The 15964-nt window shown below is 42.4% G+C and overlaps 1 protein-coding gene across 1 annotated transcript in view; it reads right to left on the bottom strand.

Annotated features, from left to right (window-relative positions):
- LOC126184504 (uncharacterized) overlaps positions 1 to 15964 on the bottom strand; it is a 747836-nt gene that overhangs the window by 96198 nt on the left and 635674 nt on the right. Inside the window, exons 4-5 of the mRNA XM_049926899.1 lie at positions 5676 to 5794; positions 1287 to 1493 (exon numbers count right to left, since the gene is read on the bottom strand). Of these exons, the coding sequence (XP_049782856.1) occupies positions 1287 to 1493; positions 5676 to 5794 (326 nt within the window). The remainder of the gene's footprint in view (positions 1 to 1286; positions 1494 to 5675; positions 5795 to 15964) is intronic.

The raw sequence follows: 15964 nt of genomic DNA, 5'->3' as shown, positions 1-15964 counted from the left end.
CTTGATAGTTGTCTTTATGAAGACAAGTACGTCTTACCTGATAATCTACATAACCACCAAAATAGATATTTCCAGGATGTGAACAAAAAATGAGATCATACAAGCACTCTTCTGCCGATTAAAAGGGATTGCATATACGTGCACTTAACGATGAGAAAATCATCTTATGAAAAATTACTTTTGTGTATTGGCATACTCTTTCAAAAGAAAGACTTTGCTTAAGCTAGTGCTATACAGATAATCATATTTATTCAGCTACCAAGCTTTCATTTGACAAACATTCCTGCCACAAAAAACTGAAATCATTTCCACTGACAATATAGAATAATTGTGATCTAGAATCAGTCAGTGCACATTTTCTTCACTTATCCTGTGTATTTGTATATCATTAAATTTTAATTAGAGTAAATGGTTTATGTTTTCCTTTTTCTCACTGCTGGTAAACATATGCTAAACACTTCTCCAATAACACTCAGTTGAATGTCATCAGTTGTTACATATAAATTAGATAAGGTCTTTCACATAATATCACAGTATGGAAGTATGATTAAAACTGGACTTCTACAAAAAAGAGGGATGAGGGGGATTCATGATACCATTAACCACTTCACAGAAAAATAATTTAGGAAAAGAAACCATATTTTAACACAATCACTTTAGTGGACAGCATTACAGCACCATATAAAAAGTTTCTTCTTTAGCTCTGAACTAAAGACCAGCAGGCATCAACATTCTGCCACAAACAATTGTTTTGGTACATCAGATTGATATCCATTCACGTCATATCAAAATACTTGTTTTCCACTTTTGTTTTATCTGTGTTCCTTCTCTCTTCATTTCGATTCTCCCATTCACAAAAATTATTAATCACTACCCTACACATCCAGTATTTATTCTAACCTCAAGTCTTCTCCACTTTCTTCTGCCTCCCCCCCCCCCCCCTCACCATTTACAACCTCAACTCCCTTACAACCCAACCCTCCACCCAGCCCCTCTATACACAACACTTTTCTAGCTTCTTGTTATTTCCTCTCATTTTAATATGACTGAAACTCCAATCTAATTTTTAATATGCATCTCTGATGAAGACTGTAACTGCAATATCTTTGTAGACATAGTGCCTTACATTAAAAAGAATTGTATTTTGTCCCCACCAAGCAGAAAATTTTTTACTCTTGTGAAAATAATGCAATTAAGTTTCTGAGACATTTAGTTGGCAACAAGTCACTTTTACAGTAAATTATTAAATTTGTTTACTTGTAGAAAATGCATTCCAAGTTACTCACTGGCTGTTCTGGTACACCTTCTGCATTAGCATTTCGTGTTATGCGTCTCTGCATCCTGGGGCTTCGAATCTGTGACAGATCGAGGCCCCCTGGTGTGTAAGTGAAGGGCTTCTTATCCTTGGTCATCATTGCATTCTGAATGGCAGCAGGTGGCTCATAGGCGTTGCCTGTCTGCCCTACACGTCCACCTGTGCGTGTATCTGGAATCTTGAATAAGGAAAAAAAAAAAGGTTAGCTTGCAAAGGCTGTCAAATAGGAAGTGTACATATTAACTAGTTAGACAAATAAGTACATGTATTAAAACATAGACAGTTTTGTTCACAGTACAGTACTGTGAATTATAAGATCCAGATTGTCTCATCTGAGAGTGTAGATCAACTATATGTCATACTCAGGATGAGTTTTACTTGGTAACAAGTGGAATGAAAGCATCTAGAACAAAATTCAGAAAACTCATTCTTTTAATAATGACAGACACTGTCTCCATTGGCTGCAATGCAATTGATCAAGCAGAATCCTTTTTTTATTTCATCTGAGAAGAAATTTGTAATTTGTTTCATATACATCTCTAGGGTTCAAGTAAAATTTCCTCCCTCCAACACATTTTTGAGGTTAGGTAACAAAGTAGTTACATGGGGACACATCAGATCCAGCCTGTGCACACAGAAGTTCCCATTTTTTTCAGTGGCTTCTCATCTTTGTAAACACACAGATTTGCCTGCAATGTGTCGTGATGTGGCTCCTTTTCATCTACAATTATATAAGAACACCAGAAGTTCTTTGATTTGCGTTTCAACATTTCCAAACACAATTTTGCAATTTCCTCCTTCAACCCTGTTTCTCTGGAGACAATGAATGTGACAGCTATAGCGAGCTCTTCATACAGATGTTCTATGTGTATTCATTCATCTACATGTACACACACACACACACACACACACACACACACACACACACACACAAACACACCAAAAGCCCAAGTAAAATGCATGATGGAAGGTGTGTTGTACCAAAAATAGAGACTTTCTGTCATCCTTCATCTGCAACTGACTTTTTGTTGATTTTGCATTTCTCAATCAGTTGGTAACCTTGACTCACAGTGGAGACAAAATTTTAAATTCTTTACAGAGAAACTGAAGAAGAAGCAACTCTGCACAAGTACATGTCACAATGTAAATCACACTTTAGTCATGTGGCACACCTACATTAATAATTATTGCTACAGATCTTTAGAATACTAACTGATTCATAGGTCCTGTCAGTGCATGAAAAACAGCATGAATGAATACTGTGCAGTTACATGCACAGAAGAAGAATATATTTATATGGGTTCTCAATCACTGTCCCTGGACTATCAAAAGTCAGTTAATTTTTGCTGATTATTGTTATTGGTATAGTATCATCAGCTTCAGAGAAAGTTCAGCTTCACCTTTTTAAACATTTTTTCATATATAAACATCTCTGGCTGTTTCTAAGAAGGTCCAAAGTGATATTGCAGCTACAGTTGGCCCTAAGGATGCCAGTAATTTGTTACACTCATTGCTGGCATTGAATTTTTAATAGAAAATGCACATGATATTTTGGAAGGTGACAGCAGCAAAGATGTTGAAAGCAGAAGTCAACCATGTTGTGGTGACTTATGCATTGGTAAGAAAAGGAAGCTTAAGGCTGCCCCAAAGACTGCGAGAAAAACACCAATAAACCAATGAGATTGCATCGACAGGCATACACTGGATGCAAAGAGGTAGAAGTGGTAAAGTTACTCAGTGTTCTGTAAGAGCCAGAAAACTATGTTTTACATTTACTTCAAATATGTGTCAGAAATTCATCCAAAGAAAGTGTTATACATTTTTACTGATGATAGGCAGTCAATGTTTAACACATTTTGTTAAATGATGCGACTGGATCAGAGGAAGACTTATCTAACCAGTCTTGTGGACATTATTCCACCAAAATGTCCTGAGAAGATCACTAAAAAATCCTGAAGAAATTAGATGGAAAAACAAAGCATGCAGAAAATAAAATTCTAACTACTCTTTTGATGCCTGATCTAGAATGAAAAATATTGCAAATAGAAGGATAAGTTCTGATTCAGAAACACTGCATTCTTCAATAAAATGAGAAAGGAAAAATGATGAGAAGAGCTTCATAAAAGAATTTCTTAACAGTCTTCGAAACTTGTTATAGCAACACTGCAAGAAATCCTTCTCCAAACTTTACTACTACACAATCCAAATTACTATTTTACAGATTCTATAAGAAAAAATGCAATGTGGAGAAAGTTTCACAGCACACATGGTTTATGAACACACTAACACTAGCTTATTTTCTCCCTAAAAAGATCAGTGTAACTTGTGTTGCAGTTACAGGCTCAGAAACTTGAGTGAAGATGGCTCAAAGCACCACAAAGAACAGAGGGAGTGTGCAAGGCTGCAAAGAGAGACAAATAAAAATTATGGCCAGCAAAAGCTCTGCTGAGAGTATACCATGAATGCAGGGGTCATTAATTTAGCTCCAATTTTCCAACTGTCTTCTCACACTCTGTACGTCTTCCACCTGCCTCCTCTTAATCTTTCCCTCTTCTGCCTGGCTCCTCAAACCCCCCCTGACTTCCATCTGCCTCTTCACACCCTCCCTCTATTCCATTTCACGTACTTTTCCTCTTCCACCCTATTTCTTTTCAACATGACAAATATCCCTCCCCATCTTCCACCTGCTTCATAAACACCACCCCACACTCTGTTCATCTCCTCCTGTCCCTCAGTCCATTTCTTACCCTCCCTCTCTCCGCCTGTTTCCTCCCCACTCTCTCTCTCTGCATCGCCTCCTCCCCTTCCCACTGTCCACTTCCCCTCCCTCCTCTCTGTCCATTGCCTTCTCCCCCCTCTCTCTGTCTATCTCCAACCATCTACTTGTCCCACCTGTCACTGCTCCTCCCCCCCCCCTCCCCACTGCGTCCACACAACCGTGGCCGTCCACCCATATACCGGCTGCAATGTGTTCCAATACTGTCTGCACAACATGCCTGTCCTGTAAGAATTCCAATTGGACACACGGTCCTCTGGGTATTTCACAGTGAAAAAACACTATTTTTCCACCCTCACCTCCACCTCTGTTGGCGGCAGATTTCCTTAACCTCATAATGCTTCTTTACTGACATTAAGTGATATGTGTACGATGTATGAGTGAAATTGATCCATCGGTTTAGGAAGAGAGGTTGAAAAATGGTTCAAATGGCTCTAAGCACTATGGGACTCAACATCTGAGGTCATCAATCCCCTAGACTTAGAACTAATTAAACCTAACTAACCTAAGGTCATCACACACACCCATGCCCGAGTCAGGACTCGAACCAGCGACCGCAGCAGCAGCAGCGCGGTTCCGGGCTGAAGCGCCTAGAACCGCTTCGCCTCAGCGGCCGGCAAGAGAGGTTGAATATATACAAAGATACGATACAGCTTATAGATACATAAATGACCGAATTGTTAACGTCAGAAAAACTGTGAAGCTATTTGCAGACGATGCTGTTGTCTATAGAAAGATTGAAATGCCAGAAGACTCTGAGAGACCTGTACAGGATCGACGATTGGTACCGGGTTTGGCGATCAACCCAGAACGTAAATAAATGTAACGGATTGCGCCTAATGAGATCTATCACAGTTTAAGTGTGCTGTTGTTGATAAAGTACTGGAGCAGAAACAACCGTACAGTATCTAGGAGTGTTTGTCTGGAACGACCAAAACTAAGGCAACCATATAGCGCAAATTCTAGGAAAAGCACTTCTTAGACTGAGACAGAGAGAACCGTAAAGAAATAAACTTTTAACACGCAAGAGGCGGCTTACAAGACAACGTTCGATCGATTCTTGAGCATGTTCGTCGGTCTGGGTCCCTTACCAAGTAGTATTCATGGAAGAGAGACGTAGACACAGTGAAAAACGGCGTCTTTCTTCCCGGAATAATGTAAGGGAGCAAGAGTGTTACGGAGATGCTCAGCAAACTCCAGTGGCAGACGCTACAGGATAGGCTTTGTGTATCGCAGAGTGGTGTACTGCTGAAATTCAGAGAGAGTACCTTCCATGAAGAGTCGGACTACATTTACTCCATCACACAAGTGTCTCATGAATTGCCCATGACCAGAAAATAAGAGGAATTGTGTCACACACGGACGTTTACCGACAATCATTCTTCCAACACTTCCCATAAGGTGGCTTGCGGAGTATAGATGTATTTGTGGCAAAATTTCCTGCTGTTTTACAGAATTAAAGAGGCATATCAAACCAACTTTATAATAACTTGGATCATATAAAAAATACATTACTAGTAACATTTTGCGAATTAAATAAACATTCAGAGGGAAAGAGTGCGAAACCTGCTTTGTGAGACTTACCTCAGTGGCAATACGAACGGCAGGCAAGGCTCCAGCACCTGGAGGCGGCGGTGGTGGCGGCGCTGGGGGTGCGGGGGCGGGGAAGGGCGGTGGTGCTGGCGCTGCGCTCACTCCATCACCTGCGTGTAAACACAAGGCGCTTAAGACAACGGCACGAGCGATCTGGAAACAAGTCTGCGACTTCCAATGACTGGCCAAGATTTCCGTAGCGTCAACAGCTAGAACGTGACAACCCCCCCAGGGTAGCCGAGAGCGCTAATGCGCTGCTTCCTAGACTCGGGTAGGCTGCTTCCCGGATCGAATCCGCCAGGCGGATTGACGACGAGAGCCGGTGTGCTGGACAGCCTGGATGTGGTTTTTAGGCGGTTTTCCACATCCCGCTAGGTGAATACCGGGCTGGTCCCCACGTTCCGCCTTAGTTACACAGCTCGCAGGCATCTGAACACATTCACACCATTTCATGGATTCCACTAGACACAGACAGTTGGGGTACACTAATTCCGTCCTTGGGGGGGGGGGGGGGGGTATGGGGTGGCGGCAGGAAGGGCATCCAGCCATCCCTTAACTTAACATGCCAAATCCGATTAACCACAGCCGACCCTGCGTAACTGCGGGACAAGGTGCAAGCGATAGATAGAACAGGTAGAATGTGACAGCAAATACAAAGAAATTATCATCGAGATAGTTTATCACCTGAGGAGTAGCTAGGTAGTTTGGCACCAAATGGGGAGTTTTAATTTGACACCCTATTCCCACCCCCCCTCCTTCCAACCACACAAAAACGCAGAACAATTTTTTGGAGGATTCAGTTTTTTGGTGGAAGTGGTTAAGTAAGCAGAGTACAGTGTTAACTATTTTGTAAACAGTTCTTATGGTTGAAAACAAGTAAAACGCATTTTTCTAAATAACACAGTTTAATTGGTTGTTAATGAGGCAGTATAAATAACCAAAGATTTTGAAAATGCGTCATCAGAATCGATACCTTTAGTTACACTGTTTTTCGATCTATGAACTGCCAAAGTAGAAAGTCGTGCTTGTTTCATAGTGGACCTACGATAATTCTTAAAGTTTGAGTTTTGAAAAAATCCTCTCATATGACGCTACCGAAACAATGTTGAGAAAAACCTTAATGCCAAAATGAGACAGGCAACAGAATCGGGAAATTCATATTCAGCTACGAACTATAAGAACCTTAAGGATGTTCTTCTTTTGGACTTTTTGGCAGCTTGCAAATTACTGCTCATCTTACTTGATATTAATACACATTCCGAAGCTTAGAGATTCTTCTATAACAATTCTCCATAAACAAAAAGTACACAAAAACCAGAAATTACACAGTGCAGGAAACATGGTTTAAGCATATAAGTGCTGTTGTTATTTTGTGCTAAGTAGGGATATTAATTTCAAAAGTAAATTTAATTTAAAATCTAGTATCTCTACTTAGAACAAAATAACAACAGCACCATAACTTCCACAGCACAACAAAATCATAAAACAGTTTAGTGACTGATAAGCTACGTTAGCAATGCCCCCTTGACAAAAAATATATTATACCAAACTAAATCATTTACATTGTCGGCTCAAATACTGTGTGAGAATAATTTTTGTTTACGCGCTATCTTAGAGGTAAAATTCGTGTAAGTATGCGAAAGGGCCAAGCCCAGTCCATAAGCCCTCGATCCGCTTTCCCGCTTTCCTCAGTATCAAGAATGAAACAACGAAAAAAAAAAATACATTACGTGCCTTACAACCTAGCAAGCTTTTTCACACCGCAGGTCTGATACTCGTCGAATAACTTCTGGTGCTTCAGTATCACACTGTGCACCCTTGTGGTTAAACCCCTGTCTTCCGTGGATTGTGCGGCCTTTGAATTAGAGACTAAATGGTTGCCTGAGTGTGTTGCACAAAAGACATTCATGAAGTGGGGTTGTCACTAATTTATTATGGAATTAATTGATGCTCATTTGTGTCTGGATGTTCATTAATTACCCAGGTAAAGACCGTTGTGGTATCAAGTCGCTGCAGTCGAAGCTATTTGACTTCCAAAAACTACTGTTGTTTCTGTTTTCTGGTACTAAACTGTTTCAGATGATAGAGTTGACATTCTCGTATATGCATCTGGGACTCAGGAAGATGGATGGAGAGCATATCGTTGTACAAGGTGTGTGGTAGAGCAGCGGGCGTGACACAATCAGATGTTAAAGAGAAGCTATGTTCCATTTATATCAAAAGCAATGTTAATGAATATAAAAATCATTTGGTTACCACTGAGTCTTCTATAAGCCGCAAACAAAATTTGTATACCCATTTATGTCTTCATTGTATATACTCTTAAGTTTAAAGATTTTGTAGTTGATTTGGTTATGCTTATTCTGCCTCGTGAGAAAGTGTCGAAGGGAGGCAGTTGATTACTGGTTTGAATAAGATTGAGGTAATTGAAATTCCTAAGAAAGAACAATAATTCAAAGACATGCGTAAAAGGTTCCATTTTTTAGACGTTAAATTGTAAATTTTACTGTCAGTACTGGTATGATTGTGGCATATTCGTTTACACATTGGTTCCCTTAAGGAAATAATTTAATTGCAAATTTTTACGCTGTATAGGATAACTGTATTTAGTATTGTTGTTGGGTTATCAGTGACAAGTTTTGTGTGAGTTTGTAACTTTAAAATTAATGTTTGAAGTGTTAATGTTCTCCCCACTCCATCAATCGCTCCAGTCTTTTCCATTGTGGCCCATCTATCTGTTAAAAACAGGTTTTCACAAGATTTTTTATTGTACTGTATTACCATGTATGTACGATGCACCAAATGATTTCGATCCGCTCAATGCGTGAAAAGCGAATGGCATATTCTCCAACGTCTTAAATTGATTTCCTTCAGTTGTGTATTTATGGCAGTTTTGTCTTTCTTTTTTGCAGGTTCTAGCAATTTACAAAAACGTCAACGCCTCTCATTTTAAAGGTACACATACTTCACCTTACATTTCCATCCACAGAGTCATCAACTAACATTGTATTCTACATTTCTCGCCCGTAACGGGCAGACCATGAATCAAGCCCATTGCTTGTTCTCGGTTATCATTAGTAAAGACAGGCCCCTCTGGCGACAACTGATTCATCTTACTATCGTGTTTCTCGTGACGTATAGGCAACTGTTGAAATAATTTTGTCAACAGTACTTTGTCCTGTCAGCTTCTACCCATATGAAACCAACCGGCAGCATACCTTGTTTGTTGACATCGCTGTCACCGCTGGAAGAAAGCCAAGCAGAGAACTGCTTATATTTGGTCATTCACTAGTAACTCATTTGATTGTAAGGAGATGCTACAGTGTTTTTAGTACCTTATCTCATCAAATGATTAACCGTGTGAATACAGATATAATTACTGATGGTTACAAGGTCTTTGTTTATACAGCGTCCGTATCTTCACATCACAATTTCCTTCAGATTGGCATGCATGTATGTAGGAACAGGCACTGTTATGACGGTTACAGCTGTGGTAAATATTACGAAAGCGATTAACTTTTTGCGAATACGGATTGACGTCAGCTGTTTGCGACTGATGAAAATTTGTGCCTGACCGAGACTCAAACGCCGGCCCGAGTGCCCGAGCGGTTCTAGGCGCTACAGTCCGGAACCGCGCGACCGCTACGGTCGCAGGTTCGAATCCAGCCTGGGGCATGGATGTGTGTGATGTCCTTAGGTTAGTTAGGTTTAAGTAGTTCTAAGTTCTAGGGGACTGATGACCTCAGAAGTTAAGTCCCATAGTGCTCAGAGCCATTTGAACCACTTTTGAGACTCAAACCCGGATTTCCCGCTTATCGTGAGCGGTCGCCTGAACTTGTATTTGTTAGTGATACAGTACTGTGTACAAATCCCAGTGTACGTGAAGAGAAATAGTGAAACGTTGTGCAGCGTCTGACTGTACTAATGAATTGGGGAAATGAACCAATATCCAAGGTACGTGAATACGTTTAGATATTTTACTCACAGTCACAGCACTCGCATTTTCATAGGGTAGGCATTACTAACTACATTTTTCTTTCACAGCAGCTGCTGTTTTTGAAGGTACAGGTGAACAAGAGGCTCAAGACGTTTCTTTTTATGGTGCTGTAAAATGATGCTGAGAATACCACACAGTCAGATATCAAATTCAGCTGCATACCGCATGTGGCACAAAACGCTAACAATGTAGTGTACCAGATACTGGAAAAAATCATGTGATGTCAAATATATTTTTCCTCTGCCCGGGGGCTGTGTGTTTTTGTTGTCCTCATCATTTCATCATCATCATCATCATCATCATTCGTGACAGTGGCTAGATTGGAATGCGAAAAAAATTGGACTGTGTACAAATTGGGACTTTGTACGAGCGCTGATGACCGCGCAGTTGAGCGCCCCACAAACCAAAACATCATCAAATGGTTCAAATGGCTCTGAGCACTATGGGACTTAACTTCTGAAGTCATCAGTCCCCTAGAACTTAGAACTAATTAAACCTAACTAACCTAAGGACATCACACACATCCATGCCCGAGGCAGGATTCGAACCTGCGACCGTAGCGGTCACGCGGTTCCAGACTGAAGCGCCTAGAACCGCTCGGCCACTCCAGCCAGCCAAAACATCATCATCATCAAATATATTTCAGTACTAAACAACTAAATGCTACAGTTAGCTCTCGTGCTAACGTGATAATTTGCATTTAGTTGTGATCAAACAGTTATGGCAAATTTCTTTCAGTATGTAAAAAAAATGGTAAACAGTGACTGGTTGCCGTTTGTTCATAAGTTAAATTGCTATCTTGTAATTACATACTTAAATGAGACGTTAATGTTTGTGACGTAATTGAAAGGAACATGTGTTATAACCGAAGGAGCGTAAGTTTACCACCACAATGCCCACCGAGGCGCCTTTCAAATTGTCCGCTGTTCACAACAGACCACTTATGGGACTGTGGGGCCTTGTTCTCGATACTCTAATGAGCCCGAGAAATCGCTACATACAGACACCTGTGTAACGGAGGTAGAAGTAAACCAGCATTCTCAGCGCAGTTCATCAGAGCGTGCTGTCTCTCCAATCGCACACTGTACGGTGCGGCTTGTTTACACTGTGCAGTCTGCCCACGTGCCTCGAAGGCCGCCACACACGTAACTGCATACTTGACAAGCACGCATGCAAAAGCGTGCTAGCGCAAGCATGCTTGAGCGTGTGTGGGATAAATCTGCGCAAGCGTCGGGACTGTACAAGCAGCTTCATGCTTGATCGATTTTCGATTCGCATGCCAGTGCAAGCATTCAAGCGTGTGCATCCTTAATGTGTGTGCCAAGAATAGCCAGGCTCTTGCAAGCATTTGGCAGTAATTTTATTTGATTTAGCTATTGTCAGACCCTGTTAAATGGTTCAAATGGCTCTGAGCACTATGGGACCTAACTTCTGAGTCATCAGTCCCCTAGAACTTAGAACTACTTAAACCTAACCTAAGGACATCACACACAAGCATGCTCGAGGCAGGATTCGAACCTGCGACCGTAGCGGTCACGCGATTCCAGACTGAAGCGCCTAGAACCGCACGGCCACTCGGGCCGGCCTGACCCTGTTAAATTACATTCCGTAGAAAGGTTGTCCTGTATTATAGGACAAGTTAAAGAATTCATTATTAACATGAAAAAAAACAGGGGAGAACAGTAATGCTGTCAAACAATTTTTGTCGCATGTCTACCGCGAGTAGTTAACATGGGAATAATATTTTCGCTTCTTCAAACACTATTCACTCCACATATCACATTTCCTCTTTCTTCATAATACAAGAAAAAAGGCTGCCTAGATCATGGCATCGTCGTCTGAAGTCTATATTTTCTGACAAACAAACTGATGCTTGTACAAGCATTCTTGGGCCGTGTGGAGACGCGAGGAATTTGTGCATACTTGAGCAAGCACTCTTGCTGTTACGCGCGGGGCCTTAAGAGTCATTTCAAGCTTTAGACGGTGCGCACACTCTCACTTTACGTCAAGGAAGGTTGTCAGAGCGGGAAGCTGCCCGCTGAATTGGCGTACACCACAGTGACGTCATTTGAACATTCAGTTAGTATCGTGTCTCTCGAAATACTGAAGATCTGCCTCGCAGTCGTCGCTCACGCTCAACAACACTACCTGATGACCGCTACCTACAAACTATGGCGCACAGGTACCTTGAGAAGAATGCAACAGACCTGTGCGCTATCTTCATGCACGCAACTGGGAAGGCTGTGTCGACCGACCGCCCGCAAATGTCGCCACACGATCAGTCTGGCCTATTGGCGTCCATATAATTTTTCCCTCAACCCCCCCCCCTCCCCCCCTCTCCCGCTCCCCGAGCACAGTGTTCAACAGAGAAGATGGATAAAGGAACACTTGGATCAATGGCGTCAGTTCTGCTTCACCAACGAGTGCAGAATGTGTCTGACAGCTGATGATCGTCTTAGAGGCGTGTGGAGGCGACCAAATACCTGTACACGGCTCAAGAATGCGGACCCATGGGTTCACCAACCCAGGTGGATCAGTTGCGTTGTGGACCGGTATCACGTAAAGGTGTGCGATCCTCTCATCGTTATCTAGGGTAAATCCATGGCTATACAGTATCGGGACAGGACCGTCCAACCTGTTGTCCAGCCTGCAGTCAAAGTTTCGACGATGCGTTGTTGTCTTTCACAACAATAGTGCACGAGCATAGCGCTCCCACCTCATGAACATTTGAATGTAACCCCGCGGACGTTCGTTGACACGAGAGTGGTGCCTTTCCTTTCACGGACAATATTTTTTTGTTTATTATCATGTCTCAGTTCAAAAAAATGGTTCAAATGGCTCTGAGCACTATGGGACTCAACTGCTGTGGTCATAAGTCCCCTAGAACTTAGAATTACTTAAACCTAACTAACCTAAGGACATCACACACATCCATGCCCGAGGTAGGATTCGAACCTGCGACCGCAGCGGTCGTGCGGTTCCAGACTGTAGCGCCTTTAACCGCTCGGCCACTTCGGCCGGCCTCTCAGTTCATAATTAGATAATAGTTATCATAACTGGAATGTGCTGATATGAATGACACGTGTGTATCACACAATCGCTAATGCTGATCTACTTCAGTCACAGTGATAAACAGTAAATAAAGTGACTAATTTACTTCGCATTGCTCCATTCACATACACAACTTCGCATGCATATTCTAGTCAGGATTCAGTAAGTTTGTATCTATGTATTTATTAATGGCAGCTATACTGACCCCGGTGAAGAGTAACAGAACCTTGGCCTATTTTCCTCGGACCATTTTCTCCCCACTCTGTAGCTCAGTAATTCCATTTTGACACATCAGTAGCATGAGTTATGATTTTCTTAAGCTTCTGTAGTTTTCTTTTATAGCTGTGACGTCCAGGCTGTTATTTCTCCTCTAGGTTCATAATATACCGGGTGTTCAAAATGTCAGTATAAATTTGAAAATTGAATAAATCACGGAATAATGTAGATAGAGAGATACAAATTGACAGACATGCTTGGAATGACATGGGGTTTTATTAGAACCAAAAAAATACAAAAGTTCAAAAAATGTCCGACAGATGGCGCTTCATCTGATCATAATAGCAATAAGTAGCATAACAAAGTAAGACAAAGCAAAGATGATGTTCTTTACAGGAAATGCTCAATATGTCCACCATCATTCCTCAACAATAGCTGTAGTCGAGGAATAATGTTGTGAACAGCACTGTAAAGCATGTCCGGAGGCATTGGCGTCGGATGTTGTCTATCAGCGTCCCTAGAGATGTCGATCGATCACGATACACTTGCGACTTCAGGTAACCCCAAAGCCAATAATCGCACGGACTGAGGTCTGGGGACCTGGGAGGCCAAGCATGACGAAAGTGGCGGCTGAGCACACGATCATCGCCAAACAACGCGCGCAAGAGATCTTTAACGCGCCATCTGTCGGACATTTTGTGAACTTTTTTTTTGTTCTAATAAAACCCCTTGTCATTCCAAGCATGTGGCCGGCCGCGGTGGTCTCGCGGTTCTAGGCGCGCAGTCCGGAACCGCGCGACTGCTACGGTCGCAGGTTCGAATCCTGCCTCGGGCATGGATGTGTGTCATGTCCTTAGGTTAGTTAGGTTTAAGTAGTTCTAAGTTCCAGGGGACTGATGACCACAGCTGTTAAGTCCCATAGTGCTCAGAGCCATTTGAACCATTTGAACCAAGCATGTGTGTCAATTTTTACCTCTCTATGAACATTATTCCGTGGTTTATTAAGTTTTCAAATTTATACTGTGTTTGTGATCACCCTGTGTTGTATACAGTCACAGTGTTTTTTCCACTATTTTATTGTAACACTTCAGTTTGGCATGTTCCTTTTTCTGCTGTTTTCAGCCGTTTCATGGTCTATAACCACACACTGACGGGACAAAAGTCATGGGATACCCTCTAATATCGTCTCGGGCCTACTTCTGCACGGCGTAGTGCAGCAACTCGACGTGGCGTGGACTCAACACGTCGGTGGAAGTCCCCTGCGAAAATATTGAGGCATGCTGCCTCTACAACCGCCCGTAACTGCGAAAGCATTGGCGTTGCAGGTTTTTGTACACGAGCTGACCTCCCGGTTACGTCCCATAAAAATTCGATTGTATTCAAGTCGGGTGACGTTGGTGGCCAAATCATTCGGTCGAATGTCCAAAACGTTCTTCAAACCAATCGAGAACAATTGTGGCCCGATGACATGGCGCATTGTCATCCATAAGAATTCCATCGTTGTTTGGGAACATGAAGTCCGAACGCAACCACTTCCAGTCAATGATCGGTTCAGTTGGTCCATATGACCCAGTCCATTCCATGAAAACACAGCTAACACCATTATGGAGCCACCATCAGCTTGCACAGTGTCTAGTTGACAACCTGGATCCATGGCTTCATGGGGACTGCGCCACACTCGAACCCTACCATCAGCTCTTACCAACTGAAATCTGAACTCACCTGACCAGGTCACGGTTTTCCAGTCGTCTAGGGTCTAGCCGGTGTGGTCAAGAGCCCAGGGGAGGCGCTGCAGGCGATGTAGAGCTGTCAGCAAAGTACTCGCTCTGCTGTCCTAACGGATACATTCGTCGTACGTTCCCACATTGATTTCTGCGATTTCACGCAGCGTTGCCTGACAGCTCCATGCAAACTCCGCTGCTCTCGGTCGTTAAGTGAAGGCCGTCGGCTACTGCGTTGCCCGTGGTGAGAGGTAATGCCTGAAATTTGGTATTCTCGGCACACCTGACATTGTGGATCTCTGAATACTGAATTCGCTAACGATATCCTAAACAGAATGTCATGCGTCTATCTCCATCATCTCCATCTACCATTCCACGTTAAAACTCCGTTAATTTCCATCGTGCGGCTATAACCTTTTCGTCATGCGGCTGGAAACCTTTTCACATGAATCACCTGAGTAAAATGACAGCTCCGTCAATGCACTGTCCTCGTATACTTTGTGTACGCGATACTACGGCCATCTGTATATGTGCATATCGCTATGCACTGACGTTTGTCGCATCAGTTTTGTGTGATGATGATAAAACCTCCCACGACGATGGAAAAGGGCACATGTACAATTTTTGATATGGGACACAGATTCCGAGAGGCTAAGTACTGGAGAAGAACTTGTTCTGGGAAATATGTTAGTGAAATAAGAGAACTTACGAATCGTTATTTGTACACTTTAGTAAACTTATTCATATACATGTAGTTGCTAATGTTGTAAAGAAGAAAAACCTGATCAACATGTGGCGGTTCATCTTGAGGGTTGGCAACATGAAATTGCATTAGTAGACGGCATATGGCTCGCATGGACGAGGAATCTTCGACCAGTACTATATCAACTGCACGTGCAATGATGTTCGGGAAGTAATAAGATAACAGCAAATACACCACCATCACTCACAGAAAGTGCAAGCTTTCTTCTGCTGATTTCGCATCTCGCGTCATGTTGAAACAATGGGCGCTGCGCCGATGTACCGGTATGTTCGACCCTCTCTTTCCTGCTTATGTGCCTGAAACGGATGAAGCCTGTTTTACCACAACCACAATCCTGAGTAACCGCAGCGGTCATTTATAGACCCTTGTGTGTATCCGCTACAGTAGTCAAGAGTCTAGAATCATCATTACAAATGATCAGAGAACTTGTATTTGGGCACTGTCAGAGGTTGGTTAACAGGTTTAAGATAGGCACAAATTCCAAACGGGGTAATGTGGATTCTGCATATAGGAAGTTAAGGAGATTAGTGTT

The sequence above is a fragment of the Schistocerca cancellata genome, chromosome 1, assembly GCF_023864275.1.
Source record: "Schistocerca cancellata isolate TAMUIC-IGC-003103 chromosome 1, iqSchCanc2.1, whole genome shotgun sequence".
Classification (NCBI taxonomy): Eukaryota; Metazoa; Arthropoda; class Insecta; order Orthoptera; family Acrididae; genus Schistocerca; species Schistocerca cancellata.
Note: the sequence above shows the minus strand (reverse complement) of the source record. Positions and strands in the feature narration are given on the sequence as shown.